This window comes from Pleurodeles waltl, chromosome 1_1, assembly GCF_031143425.1.
Source record: "Pleurodeles waltl isolate 20211129_DDA chromosome 1_1, aPleWal1.hap1.20221129, whole genome shotgun sequence".
In the NCBI taxonomy this organism is placed as follows: domain Eukaryota; kingdom Metazoa; phylum Chordata; class Amphibia; order Caudata; family Salamandridae; genus Pleurodeles; species Pleurodeles waltl.
Window position 1 is genome coordinate 837,194,556 of NC_090436.1, and position 22,847 is coordinate 837,217,402.

The window sequence follows — 22,847 nt, forward strand, 5'->3', positions numbered from 1 at the left end:
GTTATAACCTTGAAGGTCGAATGAAAATTTATTTTGACCTGAATGACTCTTTTTTTGTCAAGTAAAAGTACAGATTAAATGTGATGAGAGGACCCATATGACATTATTTCATGGTGGGTTAAAAGAAATTACAGATGAGTTAGTTCATGCTCATTTGTAATCGGCTCATTTTCTGAATTTATTAATTCAGCTTTGTTAATTGAATACAGATATCAGGAAAGATGAAACAAAAGAAAGAAGTCTTGAATAACGTTTTTGGCTGCACCAGAAGTCCCTTTTTTGTAGACCATCCTCTCATGTAGATCTATTTTTCAGAAGACACCTATGAACATATGTGTAGCCAGAGAAACCCTTGGATAGAGGATGAAACATAACCTAGCTGAAAATCTAGATGTGCTTATATTGTTAAGATGTTTGGTTTATGGTCATTGTCTGTTCAATTCACCCTCAAAATTATTTAAAAAGTCAATCTTCCGAGAAAAAGAAATAAGCAGGTATGCAGTGGCTTCCATTTCTAGGTCTTCAATAAGTGCTTCTGACAATCAGTTATTTCCTTTGTCAATTAATTTGCAAATTGAAGAAGGAGGGATTATCAATCATTCAGCATTACTGAAGTTGTGACATGTGTAGAATAACTGGAGACGATTATTGGACGCTTACAAACAATATTACTAACAGACCTTGTAAGGTGTCTGAGGTAGTCATAACTGTTGATGGTATGCTATTGTATTCAGGACTAATAAAGGAGAGTTTACTATCATTACAGATCACCTTTGCAGACCACACGCATTTGATATAAGTAGTGGTTCTGGCCAGAGAGACACAATCATACATTATTTGGGCTTCCAGAACAGTATCATTATCATCAAAGTTTTACCATGCCCATTGTTATTCTCCATGATATTATTGCTCACCTAGTAAAGGGATGAGATATTCTAGAAGTGTAAATTTAATTGTGGCTGAACTCTCCTTTTTCATGTTTGTATCATTCCTGCTGACTTCTGCTACAAAGAAATTATGATTACTCCATATCAATTGAGCCTGCCACTGTTGTACCTTTTTTGTACATTTATTTCTTATCAAAGAGGAGAAGGAACACCTAAGGCTTACTTACAATGTAACTTGCAAAATAGATTGATTGTATGTATTTCCTCTCTAGTTGCGGTTGTTTTGTTCCTTTGTTCCAAAGAAAAACTGTGATTTAAAACCCTGTATTGACTGTAGATGTGTAAATCAAAATACGATCAGTATTCTTTTCCTCTTATTGAAGACAATTTCAGCACTCGGAGCAAACATTTTTACTAAACTTAATTCGTAAGGTATGTATCGTTTCCTGCATGTAAAGTAGGGAGATGGGTAGAAAACGGCTTCACGCACCTTGTCCGAGTGTTTTGAACTTGGGTTTTCTCTGGCTGGTAAAGGATCAGAAAAATGAAGAAGGACAAGTGAACTACCAGCAACATATCAGAAAGAAGACGCAGATCTCATAGTCATAGAAGGAGAGTGGCTTTGACCCAAGGGACATGGCGGATCTGCGTTAAATCCCATTTTAATTTTAATTTGTCATGCTCTTGGTTAAATCACATAGGTCATATTGGTCATGTAGGGCCTGATTCTGCATTGTGCAGACGTATGTGCTGAGATACCTGGTGGCTAACATGAATAATTTTGTTCTGTGTCTCCGCACCCTTAACCACCTATTACAAGTTAATTCAAACAGAATGGGGGATACCCACATGGACCCATTTTTCCAGGATTTATTCTAGTCAAGGCTCCCTTTACATTGGGGATTAATGCTCCCTTTTACCACATGCACTGAGAAGGAGGTAAATGGAGAAGTGGGCCAGTACATTGCAGATGATTGGAGAGGACATCAGAGGGCTAGAGGAAGCTGGTGTGAGGCAGGCGGGAGCATTATTTTCTTCCCCTCATACCGTCGGAGGAATTTGATGGGGGCCAGTGATTTTACTGTTACGATGTACCTACGAGTCAAAACCTGTCTGGTGTTCCTCCTCCCGGGAAATACTAGTACAAGAGCTCCAGGGTGGTTATTACTTGGTGAAGCAGTATCGAACCCGGGGATACCTCTTAACTGCACTTGTAATCTGGCAATTTGTATTGCCTGTTTCCTTTCTAATATTTAACATTATGCAGATGGCGTAGGTGCTTTATCTAAACACACACCATGCTGTTGAAGCAAAATTGGAAATGATTAACAATTTTGTGAGTGAAGTCATGCAATGGGATACAAACTCCACACTGGGAAAACCATGCATTACTGTTTGGTATCTGGGTGCATGGGAATTAGGAAATGAGACTGCATACATTTAACAACAAGTAATAACATACCCCAATAATTATTTTTTCAATGTTACAAAATGGTCTTTGGATTCTCCCCATGTATGAAAAAGATTTTATCGTCTCATCCCTGTTGCATCTAAAGCAGTTACCTCAATATTTGAAAAAGTATTTGTTTGCATTTGGCTGTCAGCTTTTTTATATATAAAATACAGATTATGTTTAATGCCACTAAAATGCATTGTTTAGCACACTGCTTCTTAAAGCCTGTCTATTTTCATGACTCAGTATTTACTCCCTTAGAAAGTTAATATAAATCATTAGGGCTTGGAATCCTGGTGGTTTACTAAACGTGGGCTTGAACAACCAAGGAATAATCTAGTTATTGTAATTATTATTGTATCTGATAATGTATATCTGTAGATGAGATCGTTCCCATATACAATTGCGTACAATTAAGAAAGATTAATTTTATGATTCCCAAGTCACATGGTGAACGCACGCAGGTTTGTACTCGAGACGTCAGAACCTGCAATGCTCACAGTTCTTTTCCTACTTAGTTTAATATATGCCCTCTGAAGACCCGTGAGCATATGGTATAGAATTACCCAGGAAAAACGTGGAGCAAAAGTTTCAAAACTTTCTGAGGCCTGTAGTTAAGATTGAAGACCAGGTGACAATGATGGGTCCTCTCAGCGCGGGACAAATAAATACCGGACTGTTCCCAATAGCCATTTTGATTGGAAACTCTGGTGTTACTAAAATGAATTGCGAACAAATGGAAATGCTGTTTTCCTCAGCTTTTCGGGAATAGTAGATTCGGATGAAGTGGATTTAGCAAATGAAAGTAAACAGTCAGAAACAACAATTTTTGCTGTTTAAAAGCAAATAGGATTTAGGATTATATTTCAAATTTGTAATACAATTGTCTTTCATTATTTCTCTCTTTGCTGATGAGTAATAATATTGTGATATTTAGTGTGAATGTGGTCTTTATGAGCTGGAATTTTTGTAATAAGAAAGAAAACAATGAAACACTTCTACGGTTTAATACCCCCCTATTATACGGTTTGTCATTATTCGGTATAACACTGTGTATCCTATGGTATGTTGTATCCCTTTCCTGCATCTCTTTACAATGAATACACTAATTAAGTATTACTTCTGATTTTAGCTTGCAGAAGAAGATCATGTGAAAAATAAAACTTTAGAGCTATTTGCTAGTTACTACAATGTGACATATGTCAATGGAAGCGCAGTTACGCCACCACCCATTGCACCCGCAGATGTGCCCAGAGGACCGTGTTGGGAAACAACTGTAGGCATTGTAAGTAGTTTCTGATTCTGTTAAATAAATTAACCTCTATTATCTTATTAGAACTGCAACATTGTTTTCAGAATGAATGTTCCGCTTCCCAAAAGAGCACTGAGAGACTGAAAACTCTCCAACTTGAAGAATATAGCTTGACTGAATTGGAATGAGCGCAAAAGAAGACATGTGGCTTGATTTAGAGTCTGGTTGGCGTGGTACTCCATCACACATGTGAGGGATATCCTGTTTGTCATACTCCAAGTGCCAAAAGACATAATGCACTTGTTAAATGTGCACAGGATGTCCGTCACATTTGTGGGGGAGTAACCCACCCTCCAAACTCTAACTCATCAAATTGTATCATGCATGTTGGAATCAGGCAGAGAAGGAAATCGAAAAATGGATCTGCCCGCGCGAAATGTTTGTTCTGGGTTAAACATGAGCTTTTGAAAATTGAAAACGATGGAGTTGATGTAACAGATGTAAAAAAATATGAAACTGGTGCTGTTAATTAGCAGTGGTTACTTAAGGCCCATATAATTGCCCAGATAAGCACTCGTTGCTCAGCTTCTGCTGCACCTTCGTTTGAGCAGTGCTAGGGCTGAAAGAGCCTTTCATCAGAGAGAGGCTGATACATTCATAATCCTTAATGCCATCATTCAAAACTCCCTGTTTAACGCTGCAGGAATGCTCTGCAGCAGTAATAGCACTGTTGCTAGTCATTGCTGCAATACATAGCTGTAAGAAATTGTGTTACTGGTTTGGGGGGGGGGGTTAAAACTTACTAAAGCAGCAATCACAATCCTTGTCAGAGTGAAGTCAAGAGTAAACCCTAAATTAAAATGTGCTCAACGCTGTGGTAGCTTGGTACAGAGTACTCAGGCTTAACTTAGAGAAAATCTGTAAAGTAATTATGCAGCAAGTCACACAGTAATAAAAAGTGAAACACAACAGAAGAAAAATCCCACACCAATTTAGGAAAATAGAGTGACATTTATCAAATAATTCAAGACCAGAACGGCAAAAATCCAGTTAGTAGAACCAGAGATATGCAATTTTAAAGATGTAAGTGAAAGTATCCCCAAAAATTACAGAGCCTGTTCTGCCCCTGATACTCTGATCAGGATGCCAGCCAACTATCCTTTAAACTCACTCTGGTGGTCCTGAGTTCAAAATCCTGGTCCAGTCCTTCTCACCCAGGCAGGAGGACAGCAGGGCAGCAGAGCCTTTCCACAGGTCCCGATGCGTACAAAAAAATTGGGTCTGAGGGCTTAATGTTTATACCTGGTGCCTACTGTGAAGTAGGAGAAGGTTCTAGAGGTTTCTACAACTAATTGGTGTTTGGATTTTTCTTCCTACCTGCCCCGGCCACCAGATCTGTCTTGGTTCACAGTAGACTAGTGTCAAACTCTTTGTGGGTGTTCTCAGGCAGAGCTTTTGTTAAATGCAACTGCGGTATATGAAAGCTCCTTCCTCTCAAGTCCTCTGACTTGATGAGGCCCATCCTGCCAGCACCTATGGCTCTTTGTTTCACTGCCTGGGAGAAATACACAAATATCAAATTACAGCTACACCTAGTCATGTTACCCAGGAACAAGCTGCAGGTCCCAAATAGTTAGGACAAGAAAATGCCAACTTTCTAAATGTGGCATTTAGAATTGTGAAATGTGACATTTTCAGAATTGTGACTTAAAACCCATCTTACCATTTCAGATGGATTTTAATTGCAATTCGTTAGATACCAGGCTCCAGCTGTCTAACTGCTCCCTATTGAAAGTTACCACTTACTAAATGTAATAAGTGAACCTATGTTATGGAAGACATAGGCCTTGCAGTAATGAAAAATGAATTTAAGAGTTTTTCACTTAAAAGTACACGTCCAACATTTAAAATACACTGCACCCTGCCCTATGTGTTATTTAGGACCTACACTATGGGTGACATATGTATTAAAAAGGAAGGGTTAGGTCTGGCCAAAAGATAATTTTGCCATGTCGAAATGACTGTTTAAAACTTAACGTGCAGGCTTTAATGGCAGGCCTGAGACATTTTTAACAAGGCTACCCGAGTGAGTGGCATAATCAGTGCTGTAGGTCGACTAGTAACATTTAATTTACAGGCACTGGGTACAGGGCATACCACTTTACTAGGGAATTACAGGTAAAATAAATGTGCCATTCAGGTACATGTGAGTTCTACCATGTTCAGGGAGAGACCACAAGCACTTTATCACTGGTTAGCATTGGTAAAGTGCACAAAGTCCTAAGGCCAACCAAAACAAGATGAGCAAAAAAAGTAGGAATGAAGGAAAAAAGTTTGGAGGAAGACCATCATAAGGCTGGCAGGTCTAATCCTCCTAGCTCCAGTCTTCACTGCTTGAGGATAGGCCCAATCTCCTAGACAGCTACTCTTGGTTCCGAAAAGAGTTAACTATGCATATGCATAGTATAGTCTTTTTTTCACTATGATGCATAAATACCTTTCTCCCTCCCAAGATGCCATGTGAGGTTCTGTCTCTGACAGGTAATACGCTCTTTCATGTATTTCTTGGAACCTACGTTTTGTCTCACTCTGCAGACAAATGAGCAATATGGTGGTCCGAGATACACTGGGCTGGAGCAAGAAGCTAGTTCCCATTCCATATTGGTGTGCACTGTTGCTCATACACTTTGGAGAAAGGCAAATAAAGGGATGCTTTATTCTGTGTTCTCATCTTGTGAAATGAGAATTGGCAACCTAACATATATAAAAAAGAACTGCTGTTGCTAGCACAGTTGTTCTTCTCTTTACAGCGACGAAGGCTAGAAAGTGCTCTAGTAAGTCAAAGCTTATAGCTATGTATGCAGAGGTGGTTGAGGTCCTGGCTCTAACTAGGTCTGATTTGGAGTCAATGATTTAGGACACTGTGGTTTCAGCTTTTAATGCACCACAAGCAAAGAAACGTCTTGCTTAGTTTATAGATGATGAGCAAGATTGGATGCTAAAAGGCATAATGTGTGGAAAGATCCCATTTTCAATAACTGTTTAGCTTACATGAGAGAAGTTTTAGGTTTTGAACAAAAATTCAGCAGGAGGAGGAGTTCTAGTTTCAGAATAGTGCTCCTTCAGTGGATGATCTACCTGCTATTATGTAGTAAAAAATATATTTGTGAAGGAGTGGAAGGCTATTGATAAGGCTAGTAGGCCCAAATCTTTATTAAAATAATATACACTGGATTAATTGAAAGGGGAATTTTCTCAGATCCTTAAAGTAAACTCAGTTCAATCTACTATAGTGCCTTTTCTTTCACTGTCATCAGAGGAGTCTACGTTTTCAGATGTAGTGGACAGAAAAGTAATAGTGGATTGGAAAATATCTTTTGCCACCTCCAACTTTGCCATAAGAGTCAGTACATTTGCTGTCTTTGCCATTCAAGTGCTGTTAAAGGACTTTCAGCCTCTGTTTGGAGAATACTGGCCCCTTAGGGCACATCGTTTGATATGCTGTGGTCAGCTGCCACTTCAGCATGGCAGGCAGTAGCAGGTAACACAAAAGTACACTGGACGGAGCGCTGAAACTTTTCAAACACTTACCCCCAGTAACAGATCTGGGTTTATTCCATCGTTCTTTTGCTCACCATGCCACCCCACTTTGGACCCAGTCATATGCAAATCAGTCTTGACCCTGTTCCCCATGAGAACAGTCCAGCCCGAACTGCCAGGCCGGTCCTCCCTGGACTGGAAACAAGCATCCTGGGTCCGGTTTCGGGGTATCTCCCCTCATCAGCCAGGCTAGCTTAAATCCAGTGGCACAGTAAGCAAGTGACCCACGTCTGGGCATACCCTGGCCACTTAGGAAACTTTAGCAAAGCAAAAAGGATGATGGATGGAGTACTACCTGCATGCAGTGCAGATAGACAATTGTAGTGGGTGAACCCTAGCAGTTGGATGCAGGCATGTCGACCATTCCTTGGTCCTAAGCTTTTTGGACTTCAGATGAATGAGATGGTTCATAATTCAGTTGAGGAGAAGATAAGCTAATCCTTCAAAGTTTTGCAGGAAATAAATAATTTATTCAGAAACATTCATGTCAATTCACTCTCGATAATGAGTACCTCTTTCATGGCTGGTCCCAAGACCAGGGGGGAGGGATGCTTTCAGGCAAGTACTGGCTGCAGCCTGCTCAGCACCAGGACCAGCAGCCTACAAGGATTATTTAGAGTTTGACAGAGAGGGTGACCCCCGCAAACTCAAGGTTTGTCCACCAGATTTAGAGACAAGTTGACCTTAAGTATGTTTATGACAAAGCATGCCCAGGTTCCATCATCCACATATGCCTCAGGCGTCTTGATGGAGGACATGTCAACAGAGTTCATCCATAGAACAGCCCACTGAATTTAGAGTGGATGTCTGGATGGCATTTTTGGTGTCTGGCACTGCAAGGTAAAACCTGGTATGGGGGGGCAATGCCCTGCACCATCCCACCAAACTTAAAATTAGCCCATTCACAACTACATGGTGGTAGAGAGAAGACTGTATAATTCTTCCATCGATGGGCTCAGCGAATTAAAGACAAATGGGTTCTGTTGAAAATCAAGGAAGACAATTTTCTAGAGCTAAAACAGCTTCCACCTAATGCATTCTTTCAAATAACACCTTTTCCAGTGGAAGTTTCAGGAGGAAAGCTCTCCTTCAAGAGACTCAGGGGGTCATTCTGACCTCGGCGGTAAAAGGCGCTTACCGCCGGTCAGAAGACCGCCATAACACCGCCGCGGCAAACCGCCACGGTCATCCTGACCCGCAACTGGCAAACCGCCAAAAACCCGACATCCACAAAAGTCCGCCACACCAAAGGTCAGCGAAAAACTGGCGATGACCAAACGTCCACCGTCACGCCAACAGAAATACGCCCATGCCATCACGACCCACGAATCCACGCAGCGGTCTTTCAACCGCGGTATTCCATTGGCAGTACAGACCGCCGCGGTCAAAATACACACACCCTTACAAAACACAACCACATTGGACAATTTGAAACACACACACCTGATACACATACAAACAACACTCCCACACACCCAATACAATATAAAACACACACCCACATCACCCACAAACCCTTACGACCACAATAGCGACTGAAGGACAGAGAGAGACAGCACTGCTTAGAGTAGACCATCACACAGAGGCAAATCACAACATCACCCACACAATTACCACGCACAAAACACCATACACCACCACACACACCACAATCTACAACACATACACCACCCCTCACCTCATCCACACCACCCCATGGCACCCCAAAGACACCCCAGGTTCTCTGACGCAGAACTCAGGGTCATGGTGAAGGAAATAGTTTGTGTAGAGCCCCAGCTCTTCGGGGCACAGGTGCAGCACACCACAATTGCTAGGAAGATGGAGCTATGGCAAAGGATAGTCGACAGGGTCAACGCTGTGGGACAGCATCCACGCAATCGGGATGACATAAGGAAGCGCTGGAACGACCTACGGGGGAAGGTGCGTTCCATGGTATGAAGGCACAACATTGCGGTGCAGAAGACTGGCGGCGGACCCCCAACTACTCCCCCAGAATTTACAGCATGGGAGGAGGAAGTCGTGCACATCCTGCATCCTGAGGGCCTCGCAGGAGTAGGCGGAGGAATGGACTCTGGTAAGTCAAATCTTAACTACTTCATTCCCCCCACCCCACCTGCATGCCAAATCATACCCCCACCCTCACCCCCACCCCCATCACACCAACTCCTTGCAAATGGCTCACCATCACAACCCACCCATCCCAACACCAAGCCCTGCATGCGACCACAAAGCATGGACACCCATCACCAAAGCATGCCCACTGCAAACACACATCACCCCCACAAGCCACCCTCACAAAAGCCCCCGCAAGGGAATGCCTGCACTTGGGTACACGGCCACCCACCCATTACACGAAATGCCACACACAGAAGCAATAACCATACCCTTATACCCCTGCAGGACCCGAATGCCACCACACCGCCACGGAGGGTCCAGAGATGTCCATCCCACCCCCAGAAGAGGCCCCCAGTGATGACAGCAGCTCTGTCTCCCTGGACCCAGATGATCAGCCCGGCCCATCGGGGACCTCGGGACAGTCGGTTCCCCACAGACAGCCACAGGCTACAGCAGACCTAACCCCCTCTGGGAACACCAGCACAGCTCCCAGCCAGCGGGCCCATGCCTCTGTCTCCAGGACACGTCAATCAGCAGTGTGTCCGCCACTACAGGGCACCCAGGTTGACCCACCACCCCAACAACAACAGGGACCTGGGGCAGTGGTAGGGGCACACCGTCCAGGGGACAGAGGCCCAGGAACACAGGGGAACTGGGAGGGCTGCTGTGCGACAGGGGGGGGACAGGCCCAGGGAACCCACTCTCCAAGAGGCCCTCTCAAACATCATGGGAGCATACCACCACTCCCAGGAGACGATGGCTACGGTACTGGCCAGGTTCCAGGAGATCCAGGCACTGCAGGAGGAACAGTACATGGGGTTCAGAGAGGAACTGAGGAACATTAGTTCCGCAATGGGGACCATCGTCGTGGCCCTTAACCAGATAGTCACCACATTGCGGGACCATGTGGCACCCCAAAGGGCCCCTGTCACTAGCCTAGACCAGGAACAGCCTACCACCTCCGCTGGCGCTAGTGGACAGGAGGCCCCCACACAACGACAGGCCACCAGAACCCCACCTCCTGCAGAAGAAGAACCACCCCGCAAGCGGAACCTGAGATCTCACAAGAAGACAGAGTAGGATGCCAAGACCCCCGCCAGCAAACGATACCCCCTGCTGTCATCCCACTGTCCCAAATTGTGACCCTGTCCAACCTTAAACTGCCCCTGCTCCATCCTTCCACAGGCATATGGACAATGCACCTGTGAGACTGAGAACTGGACTCTGCCATGGACATTACTCCACCCCCACCCATCACCGTTTTACAATCATGTACCTAAATGTAGCACTTTAATTAAATCACTTATTGCACTTAAAAAATCTGGAGTCTGCTTGTATTCTTAACAAATGTATTAGACATAACGGTGCAAAAATGTTCAGTCACATTATGATGACAAAATACCACTGTCATACAGCTGTAGTCCATGGGCAAACAAAGCAGAAGTCACGCAGTGGGGCATACAGCTCTGAAAAGGGAAGGGAAAGTTACAAATCAGTTAACAGGAACTGGGGGGAAACACCGACAGTAGAGAGGCAGGAGGCTTTAAGTAAATGTAAAATGGCGTGGTTGATTCTTACCTGTGTGCTACTGAAAATACTGTTGTATCACTGTGTCCCTGTTGTCTGTGTCGTCCCCGTCGTCTTCCTCCTCTTCACTCTCCACAGGCTCCACAGCTGCTACAACACCACCATCTGGACCATCTTCCTGCAGAAAAGGCACCTGGCGTCGCAAAGCCAGATTGTGAAGCATACAGCAGGCCACAATGATATGGCACACCTTCTTTAGTGAGTACATTAGGGATCCACCTGTCATATGCAGGCACCTAAACCTGGCCTTCAGGAACCCGAAGGTTCTTTCTATGATCCTCCTAGTTCGCCCATGGGCCTCATTGTACCATTCCTCTGCCCTGCTCCGGGGATTCCTCACTGGGGTCAGTAGCCAGGACAGGTTATGGTAACCAGAGTCCCCCAATAGCCACGCACAGTGTCTCTGTAGCTGTTCCATCACATACGGGATGCTGCTATTTCGCATGATATACGCCTCATGCACTGACCCAGGGAACTTGGCATTTACATGGGAGATGTACTGGTCTGCCAAACAGACCACCTGGACATTCATCGAATGATAACTTTTTCTGTTCCTGTACACCTGCTCACTTCCACTGGGGGGGACCAAAGCCACATGGGTCCCATCAATGGCACCAATGATGTTGGGGATATGTCCAAGGGCATAGAAATCACCCTTCACTGTAGCCAAATCGCCCACCTCAGGGAACACAATGTAGCTCCGCATGTATTTCATCAGGGCAGACAACACTCTGGACAAAACCTTAGAAAACATAGGCTGAGACATCCCTGATGATATGGCCACTGTTGTTTGGAATGATCCAGTTGGCAAAAAATGGAGTACTGACAGAACCTGCACCAGAGGGGGAATCCCTGTTGGTTGGCGGATGGGGGACATCAGGTCTGGCTCCAGCTGGGCACACAGTTCATGTATAGTGGCTCTGTCAATCCTGTATGTCAGTATGATATGTCGTTCTTCCATTGTTGACAGGTCCACCAGCGGTCTGTACCCAGGAGGATTCCTCCTTCTCCTCGCAAGTCCCAGCGTACGGTGCCTAGGAAGGACAACATGGAGCACAGAGTCAAGCAACCCACAGGTACGTTCACACAGCTTGCACAGTACACGATTCGCTATGCATTGAATGGCCTGTATGAGTGGCAATGCAAGGCCTAGGCCTGTGTGACGCAGTAGAAATTAAGCCATGTGGGCCCTTAAAATGGCGGCTGCCTGTCCTGTGAAGTGTGACAATGGGATGTGAGGTCAATACGCTGGCGTGGCACACCGTGGCGGTAGGCGGTCGAAGACCGCAGTGCTAAGCCGCATTGGTTAACATTGAACCCTATGGGTTTCAGGAGCCAATGACGATGAGCGCCGGCGGTCGCGGTACGCACCGCTGCGGTACGCACCGCCGCGGGCGTGACCGCCATTTTCTAACTGCTTAATCACTCGAGACCTGATCATCCACAGGAGAGGACCTATACTGCAAGTGCTGCTGTGAGCTCGGTCTGGGAGATACAATGGCTGCTGCGACTGGGGAAAGGGCCCCTGCCTTCACATCTGAGGAATTGGAGAAACTTGTTGATGGGGTCCTCCCCCAGTATGCGCTACTCTACGGTCCTCCAGACCAACAGGTAAGTACACAGGGAGCACGTAGTATGGGCTATGCCTGTGTTGAGTGGGGTGGATGTAAGATGGTGGGGAGGTGAGCGAATGAGGAGTGCAACGCACGACAGATGAGAGCATGTGCCACATGGCAAGGTTGGGGAGGGGGGGCCACTCACATCGACCATGCAGAAAAGTGATGATATTTCTTTTCCCACCCTGTACATGTCACATAGGTCAGCACCCATCAGAAGATCGAAATTTGGCGTGCCATCGCCAAGGACGTCCGGGCCCTGGGGATCCACAACAGACGGGGCACCCACTGCCGCAAGAGGTGGGAGGACATCCGCCGCGGGAGCAGAAAGACTGCCGAGGCTCTGCTGGGGATGGCCTCCCAACGTAGGAGGGGTGCCAGCCGGCAATTGACCCCCCTGATGTCCCGGATCCTGGCGGTGGCCAACCCCGATTTGGATGGGCGCGTGAGGACATCACAGCAGACACAAGGGGGTGAGTATCAGCACATTCTGCTATATTAGCGCACAGTGGAGGTGTCTGGGTGGTGGAGGAGGGCTGTGACTATCTCTAGGCCAGGGCGCTTTCTGTAGGCTAGGCCCCTCCGTTAGGCATGGCACTGTGCCCCCGCCCCCACCTCTGTAGTGTGCTATGTACAGCTATCCATGGTCCGGCCTCACCTATGTGTGCATTTGTCGTCCATAGACCTGTAGGCCAAGTCACAATAATTGAGTAGTGTACCCTGAGTGCGCGGCATAGTGCTGGAGGCTTCTGTGTCTGTCGTCTCCGCCAACGGTGCCACCAATGCATGCACTCAACATGTCTTTCTTTCTTCCCCCGCCCCTTTTTCTTGGTTTTCCTGTTCATGTGCGCATTAGCATCATCAGGCGGAGGAGAAGTGGCATCGGCGCACGAGGGAGCTGCATCTCACATGGGCCCGGAGGGCCATACAACCGACTCCGAGTACACCAGTGAGATGGAGGGCGAGGGGAGCTCCACAACGGGGACCCGTGGAGACGTCAGCGACACCGACACGTCCTCGGAAGGGAGCTCCCTTGTGGTGGCGGCAACATCTGTGCCCACCGCAACAACAGGTACAGCCGCCACCCAGCGCACCAGCCCCGCCCTCCCAGCAGCCCCTCAGCGCTCGCCCCGTGCCAGCTCGGCCAGGAAGCCGGCCATCTCCTCCGCACCAGGCACCTCAGTCCCTGCACCTGTCACCCCTGCTGCCCTCAGTGAGGAGGTCATTGACCTCCTGAGGACCATCATTGTTGGGCAGTCTACCCTATTGAATGCCATCCAGGGTGTAGAGAGGGAGGTGCATCGGAGCAATGCATACCTGGAGGGCATTCATTCGGGTCAGGCTGCCCATCAGCGATCGTTCAACGCTCTGGCCTCAGCACTGACGGCAGCAATTGTCCCTGTGTCTAGCCTCCCGCCTCCAACTTCCTCAACCCAGTCCCACTCCCCTGTTCCTCTGCCTATCCCAGCCACACCTACAGACCAGCCTGCACACACCTCAACACCCAAGGGCAGCTCATCCAGACATAAGCACCACAGATCACACAAGCATTCACCCAAGCAACATCCACTTGCAGACATGCCAACAGCCACTGCCTCCACTGTGTCCCCCTCCTCCTCGTCTCCCTCCTCCCTCCCTGTGACGTCTCCACTCACACTTGCATGCACAACATCATCATCCACTACGTCCATCACCAGCACACCCACCAGAACACTCCGCACACGTGCAGTCACCACCCCCACTACCATTTACACGTCCCCTGTGTCCTCTCCCAGTGTGTCTGTCACCCCTTCTTCCAAACCACACAAACACAAGCAGCCACCCACCCAACAGCCATCCACCTCACGTCAGCCTCCAGCCCAAGCACCTGCACCCAAAGACACCAGACTTCACACTCCTACAACCACATCCTCTTCCTCCACTCCCATACCCACTACACCTAACCGTCCCTCTCTTTTTAAATTGCTTTTCTTTTCAAAACTTGACCTCTTTCCTACAACTCCCCCACCCCGTCCATCTCATAAGACTGCAATCAGCACCTCAGCCACCACCAAACCAGGACCTATCAGGACTGTTGTCCAAGGACATTGGAGTCCCCCACCCTCAAGGGCAACTACTCCGGCTAGGAGCCAAGGCACGGCCAGCCCACCCCCGGAAAAGCACCCAAAAATTAGCAGTGCCCGGCGCGAGAGGCCACGGACACCAGGGACCGAAATCCCTACCCTGGCTCCGCCTGGAAGTGGGGTGCCAACTGGCACACCGCCAAAGGTGTCACAGGGCCACAGACGACCAGGGAAGGGTGGGAAGGGCAGCACGCCCAACAAGTCCGGCAGCAGGCCAGCTGCCCAGGAGTGCCCCACCAGCCCCCTCCCAGGTGTGCAGGAGGACACCCAGAGGCCAGGTACGGCAGCCCAGGAGGGCCCAGCAAGCCAACGGACAGATGGGCAGGAAGGCCCCGCCAGCCACATGTCAGGTGGCGAGTGACACCCATGCCTGGGCCAGAACCGCTGAACTGGGCCCTTTCACTCAAGCACCGCTGAACTGGGCACCGCCGTCTCAAGCACCGCTGAACTGGGCCCTTTCAAACAAGCACCGCTGAATTGGGCACCGCCGTCTCAAGCACCGCTGAATTGGGCACCGCCGTCTCAAGCACTGCTGAACTGGGCCCTTTCAAACAAGCACCGCTGAACTGGGCACCGCCGTCTCAAGCACCGCTGAACTGGGCCCTTTCAAACAAGCACCGCTCCGCTGGGCATTGCCGTCTCTGAACTGCTCTGCTGGGCCCTTCATCTCAAGCACCGCTCCGCTGGGCCCTTCATCTCAAGCACCGCTCCGCTGGGCCCTTCATCTCAAACACCGCTCCGCTGGGCACCGCCGTCTCTGAACTGCTCTGCTGGGCCCTTCATCTCAAGCACCGCTCCGCTGGGCCCTTCATCTCAAGCACCGCTCCGCTGGGCACCGCCGTCTCTGAACTGCTCTGCTGGGCCCTTCATCTCAAGCACCGCTCCGCTGGGCCCTTCATCTCAAGCACCGCTCCGCTGGGCACCGCCGTCTCTGAACTGCTCCGCTGGGCCCTTCATCTCAAGCACCGTTCCGCTGGGCCCTTCATCTCAAGCACCGCTCCGCTGGGCCCTTCATCTCAAGCACCGCTCTGCTGGGCACCGCCGTCTCTGAACTGCTCTGCTGGGCCCTTCATCTCAAGCACCGCTCCGCTGGGCCCTTCATCTCAAGCACCGCTCCGCTGGGCCCTTCATCTCAAGCACCGCTCTGCTGGGCACCGCCGTCTCTGAACTGCTCCGCTGAGCCCTTCATCTCAAGCACCGCTCCGCTGGGCCCTTCATCTCAAGCACCGCTCCGCTGGGCCCTTCATCTCAAGCACCGCTCCGCTGGGCACCGCCGGGCACCGCCGTCTCTGAACTGCTCCACTGGGCCCTTCATCTCAAGCACCGCTCCGCTGGGCACGGCCGTCTCTGAACTGCTCCGCTGGGCCCTTCATCTCAAGCACCGCTCCGCTGGGCACCGCTGTCTCTGAACTGCTCTGCTGGGCCCTTCATCTCATGCACCGCTAGCCCATTGGCAGGGCCGGTTCTGCGTCAAGCAGGGCTTCACGAAGCACTCTGGCCACCATGCCTCCTCCATGACCAGTGGAGTCTGTAATCCACCTGATGGACTGTGGCTTTGCACTTCCCAGGATACAGCAGTGGGCAACCCACCCACTGTAGAGACTTGAGAGACTGTGGCTTTGCACTCCCCAGGATGGTCCAGTGGGCAACCCACCCACTGTAGAGACTTGAGAGACTGTGGCTTTGCACTCCCCAGGATGGCACAGTGGGCATGGAGGCCCCTCGTGGATCTGGCATTGTGGACTCATGTGGCTGAGGTGCCCCCCCTTCCCTTCCCCCTGAGGTGCCTGTAGTTTTATCATCTTATGCCCCAGCAGTGTTCTCTCCAATGGAATCTGGTCTCGTGTGTGGGCTTTGCCCATGTGTTTGTGCACATTGGCCCACGAACGATGGAACTTTGCCAAAATGTGCAGGACTTTTAGCCTATGTATATATTTTTAATTATGTTCTTTATTTGATATATATATTTCATATTTCATATTTCACATTACTTCATTTGAGCTATAATATACTTCTATTTTAATTATCATTTTATTTTGTCTTTGCATTATTCCGGGGGGTTTGGGGGGTGTCACTCTGACTTGTTGCTCTGCATTGGTGTGTAGGTAGTTGGGGGGGTAGGTGGGTGGGTGTATCGCGTATGTGTGTGCCCGTAACCTTTCCTCCTCCCCCCTCCCCTGTGTCGTAGGTGCAGTACTCATCGTTGTCGTCTGCGCCGGCGTTCGCGCTCCTGGTAGAGGAGCAGGTAGACAAAAGCTGGTAGGATGTTTAATTCGGGTTCCATGCTGTCCAGATTCCTCGTGGAGTGTATAGAGGTGAGCGTTTTCCCGTTCGCAGTCTGTTTCCGCCGTGTTTTTATCGGCGGGGCTCCTGCCCCGGAAAAGGTGGCGGATTGGTGAGTTGTGATAGGGTGGGCGGTACATTGTCTGCCGCCTGCCTGTTGGCGGTGACCGCAGCGCTGTTTGTTTGTCCCGCCGTGGCGGTCGGAGTGTTAAAGTGGCGGGCTGTGTTGGCGGTTCCCGCCAGGGTCAGAATTCCATTTTTTTGACCGCCTGCCTGTTGGCAGGTTGGCCGCCGCTTTATCACCGACCGCCAGGGTTGGAATGACCCCCTCAGTGGCTTGTGAAGGGAATGGTAGTTCCTAAAGGCTACAAATAGAGATGGCCAGACCTACTTAATTTTGTTTCTAACTACAAAGCACAACAGCACACTTGATGCTGCAGTAGGCCATATTTCTGGGAGAAACAGGATGTCTGGGGCATCATTGTGTAGCAGGTCCTAGATCTCTATGTCATGTTTGTTGATGAAGCGATGTGTTGAGGAGCATGCATTCAATTGAGGAATTGGGTGTCTGTAGGTATTAAGTCTATGCTCTTTGAGTGGGTGGGGCATTGGGTGCTCCAGTTTGGTTATGGTGGATGTTGATGCAGTGGGTGTGGTGGTGCAGGCGAAGTGGCAGTAAGTGCAGGTAAAGGTGCCTTTGTGTTATGTAGTGAGGTGCAGCAGCAGTTTGGAAAGCTTTGATTGGGACAGATGTATGAAAGCATTTGCATTCGCAAACGGTGCGAATGCCCGTTTGCGAATGCAAAATGCCATTTCAGAATGTATGAGATACATTCTGAACGCAATTTTAAGGAATCGCTAAAATAGTGATTCTTTAAAATTGCGACCCTGTTTATAGAGTCGCAAATTGCGACTCTCTATATTAGAAATCGCAAATAAAGATTCCTTATTTGCGATTCCCTCAACATGTATGAAGTAATTCCTAAATGCCATTTGGCATTTAGGAATCGCTAATTACCACCAAGTTGAACTTGGTGGTAACCATGTGCAAAATTTAAAAATGCATTTAAAATGCATTTTTAAAATGTACATGTAAAGCAAACATGCCCTTTTGGCAGGTGTGCAACTTACATGTCCCAAAACATTTTTTGGGGTGCAGCAGAAGGGGCCTTAGGCCCCCAGCAGCCTGGGGTTTTGCATTTCCAAAATTGTGACAGGCCCATAGGTGCGAATGGGGACAGATTCTCTATTTGCGATTCGGTAATAGCATTTGCAATTTTTAAGAAATCGCTATTACCAAATCACAAAAATCATACATACCTTTTTGCATTTCTGAAATAGCGATTTCTTAAAAATCGCTATTTGAGAATCACAAATCGGTTGTATGAGACATCTGGCCCTTTGTCTTTCAAATCTCTTATTTTTGTCTCATTCTTTTTGCCAACAAGGGCAGAAAGATTTCTTAAACTCTGAGTAAATGGGTCCGTCAGGCCCTATCCCAAGTCTAAAATCAGTTGAGGAACTTATTCCAGACAATATTCAGGTGAGTTCTATAAGGCCAATTTCTACCTTGTGGTGGTTCATTGCAGGACATATGCAGGCTGGCCATGTGGTTCATGCCACATTCGTTTGAACATAACTGTAGGTTCTACTTGAATAATTCTGCTTTTGAAAATCTTGGGATGGAATTTTGAAGTTAGCAATGAAGCAATTGACAGATTAATAAATGTCACATAGACATATTGATAGTTGTTTGTGACTTATTTGAGAGTTTTGGTTAATCCTCAAACAGTGATGACTGGGATGAGGAGGATGGTCGAAGGCTTAATTAACTTATTACGTACAGTAATCTTCATTATCATGTGCTATACTCCTCCTCATCCCAGTCCCATACCCTCTGTTCCTCCCCTCTTTTGACATCACTAATTATTCTGAGCAGCTGGTTACTAGCGTGCCATCTTGGAATGGATGAGGGTATTTATGTGTCATAGTGAAGTAAGTTCAAAGAAAGCCCATGCTTTGAATAGGTATGTTACAAAGACTGGGGAAAGCTGCTTGGGGGTGCAGCTTCTCCTCAAGCAGTGAGATTGGGACGAGGAACCCTATGACTCAGGGTAATGAAGACTACTGGTGAGTAATAAATCATTAAGTGCTATTAATTTGACAGCCTTTCTGAGTTGTTTTCAATTACTGAGCTGTATCATGGTAATTATTGGTAATGAATAATTGCAGCTGAGCGAGAAAGCTGTCCAGAAATTTGAACGCTTTACATTTGTACCATCTAGTTGTGTTATCTGCCGTCCCTAAATGAGGGCATAAGAGGCCAACTATCAACACCTGTTATTTAACGCAATTGGCAAGTCTGTGGTAGAGAAACTCTTTATACAAAGTTAATAATATTCTCTCCATCTATAGTTTTTTCTAATAGAATTTTAGTTAGCTTTAACTGAAATATTGTTGAGAATTTTAAATTAAACAATATATACAGCCTTTCCAAAATTACAAAAATAGTAGGTCTTATTTTTGAATGGCCACTATTGTGCAGTTATGCACCATGTTTTTAAAAAAATATAAGGGCATATTTATCAAGATTTTACGTTGCTCTTCAGCCACACAAAAGGACGCAAGGGAAAGCCTAAATGTGATTTATCAAGCCAAGCAAGGCTGTTTAGGTGGCCCTGAATGGCTTGATAAATCTAGAATAATGCAAGATAGCACAAATCGCTGCCTTGTGTTACTATGCGGCAGAGAGGTGCTCCATGGGTGGAGTGTGGATGTTCCCACACATCCACCCATGGATTCTCATATTCCCAGATTTACCATTTTGCAGCACACTTATAATCAGGAAAATTCTTCTGAAGGTTGATTTTCTGCCGGATGGAGCTCCTTCCCACACAAAACAATCCTGCTTCTAACACTGGCACCATGATGCAAGTGTGCCTGCATTGGGGTTAAGCAGCCAAAGGTGCGCCAGCACTAGGGCAGGGCAGGAATGCATCGTATTTTGGTAAATACGGCACTTTCTTGCCCTTTCTTTTTCACAAAGCGCAGCAGAGTGACTTGCTGCGTTGCATGAATTTTTGGACGTCATTGCTATAGAGCTTCTGCCTTTTCTGCCTTTTGTCTTTACAATCTGGGGTTTTAACCACCTGCAAGCTGTAGTTATAACATACCACTGCATTACTGGGTAAAACCTTTTCCAATATGTATGTTTAACACAACAGCGATTATGGAGACTCATCACTGACAACACACTTAAGTTGAAACCTTAACAAATATGACATCAGTAGTCCTACATTTGAAAAGGTTTTGTGTAAAAAGAATGCTCAATGCAATGTGCTAATTGATGAATGTTTTTGCATAGCGCTTAAAATATGTTTTGTTCGCTTGAATGCCTAATATTTATTTTAAATGTTGTATACTAAGAATGGTGCTCGAGGTGATTATGTTCGTCATTTGCTTTTTCATCCTAGGAATTTGTCAAGCTGACAATGTCAGATATACAAGTGACCTATCTAACTATCTTGATAGGAGATTTCTTCCGGGCTGTAATTGTTCGATACCTTAACTACTGTTGGTGCTGGGACCTAGAAGCTGGATTTGTAAGTAATGTATTTCTTGAAGTTTTAGAAAATGTCAATTTCTAAATTAAAAAGGCAGCAATTTTTCTGCCTATACAGGATTCTGATTCAACTAATTAAAATTGAAAAACATATTTTCTAGTCATATTGCTGAAAATACATTATTCCTGCCTCCAAGTCTTTTTTATATTTCATTTGGTTAAGCATGCCATGAGGGTTCACTACCAATATTAACACGAAGGTCCGTTGAAATTCATGGAATTTCACTTTGTGGAATTCTGCCCAGCTGCATGAACTCCACGAAATTTTGTGTAGTTCCGCCAGTGTGGGGAAATATGAACATTTCACCGCTTGTGCTGCGATTTAGTGCTGGTATTAAGTTCCATTCTGAAAAATTAGAACAAACTGCACCATGCGGTTCGCAAGATCACAACATCATTCAAGCTGATGATGCTGCCGCTTGAGTATAAAATCTACTTGAAAAGCAGCCCTCTGACCACTACCATGTCTGTGACTGTTCATTACTGTCCGCATAAGAAAATCCCACTGGAAAACCTCCTGGCGACTGGAAATTGCACTACTGAATGTCAAATCTTGCTCACACTTGCTCACCAACTCGTATTTCTGGAGCCTCGTGGGAGAAAAAATTCCACTATGCGGTAAGTGACAGAATTTGTCTGGAACTCTAAGTTACAAGAGTAAAGTGGAGTCACCCAAATTCTGCCAGTTCCGCAAGCGAAGTGAAAGTTTCCATCCGGGCCTAATTAACTGTTAGAAATGGGGTCTTTAGTTGGCAGTCAGTTTACACACTGTCCAAGTAGGGACCCTCAGTCTAGTCACAGTAAGGGAGATACACAGCTCAGATAACACATGCTCACCCGGTCGGTAGCTTGGCACAAGCAGTCAGGCTTAGCTCAGAGACAATGTTTAAAGTATTTGTACAAACACACAGAGTAACACAGTGAAACACCACAAAAGGACTCCACACCGGCTTAGAAAAATTGCCAATATTTATCTAAATCAAACACGACAAAGACAACAAAAATCCAGCATACACAAGCAAAGATATGAATTTTTAAAGTAAAAAGAGTTCTTGGTATGCATCAAAAATAAAGTCGTTCTGTCGAGCATGCATTGGAAAAGCAAGCAATGGGTTGATTTCTTACTCACAAGTGAGGCTGTGAATCAATTCTTTCTCCACTGGGTAAGTGATGCGTCGATTCTTCCCTCACAGGGTAGGGATGCATCGACTTCCGGACAATCAGCTTCAGGTTCGTTCGGTGAAGTTGAAGATTTTGACATCCGATATGTGGAAAATCCCGACATGCTGTGCAAAGGGTCTGCGTTGAGAAAAGGTGCTGCGTTAATTCTCCAGCTGTGAGGCAGGTGCTGCGTTGAATTTTCAGCCGCAGGACAGGCACTGTGTCAATTTTTCTGACCCACACACAGCAGTGCCTAGAACATCCTCTGCAGGTTACCAGCTTCCACTTCTAAAGGTCCAGGGACTGGATTTGCCACCACTTAGTAAGAGAGGATGCTCAGCAGAAGAGCCCAGGCACAGGCAGATGAAGTATTTGATGTCCCTGAGACTTCAGAACAGGGGGCAAGCTTAGTCCAAGCCCTTGGAGTAACTTCACAAGTAGGGTTTCAGAAAAGCAAAGTCCAGTCCTTTCCCTCTTCAGGCAGAAGCAGCAGCAGCAGGCCAGCACAGCAAAGCAACAGGCAGAGTGGCAGGTCTTCCTCAAGCATCAAGCTCTTCTCCTTGGCAGAGGTTACTCTTGATCCAGAAGTAATCTAAAGCAATCTAATGTTGTGAGTTCAGCAGTCCATTCCTTACACTCTTTTCTGCCTTTCAAGTAGGAAAACTTAAAAGTAAAGTCTTGGTAGTGCACAAGACCCTGCCTCTTCCTTGCCATACCCAAGACACACTCTAGGGGGTTAGAGACTGTATTGACTGAGGACAGGTACAGCCCTTTCAAGGGCATATGTCAGCTCCTCCCTCCCACTCTAGCCCAGGAAGACTCATCAGGATATGCAGGACACACATCATCTCCCTTTATGTCACTGTCTAGATTGGATTTACAAACAGCCCAACCGTCAGTCTGACCCAGACGTGTATGGAATGGTCAAGCAGTTAAGCAGGAAAATGGTCACTTTCAAAAAGTGACATTTTCAAACAGACAATCTAAAAACCAGCTTTACCAAAATATATATTTTTAAATTGTGACTTCAGAGTGCCCAAACTGTATCTGCTCCCAATGGTAAACTGCACTTAAAATATGTTTAAAGTCAAGTTCGATTATTGGAAAACATATTTGGCAGTATTTTAGTATCAGGACATGTAAAACAC

General features: G+C 46.8%; 1 protein-coding gene across 1 annotated transcript in view; it reads left to right on the plus strand.

Moving 5' to 3' along the window:
• LOC138301836 (transmembrane channel-like protein 2-A) overlaps window positions 1–22,847 on the plus strand; it is a 536,847-nt gene that overhangs the window by 441,035 nt on the left and 72,965 nt on the right. The window contains exons 14-15 of the mRNA XM_069242355.1: window positions 3,473–3,625; window positions 20,390–20,518. Coding sequence (XP_069098456.1) covers window positions 3,473–3,625; window positions 20,390–20,518 — 282 coding nt within the window. The remainder of the gene's footprint in view (window positions 1–3,472; window positions 3,626–20,389; window positions 20,519–22,847) is intronic.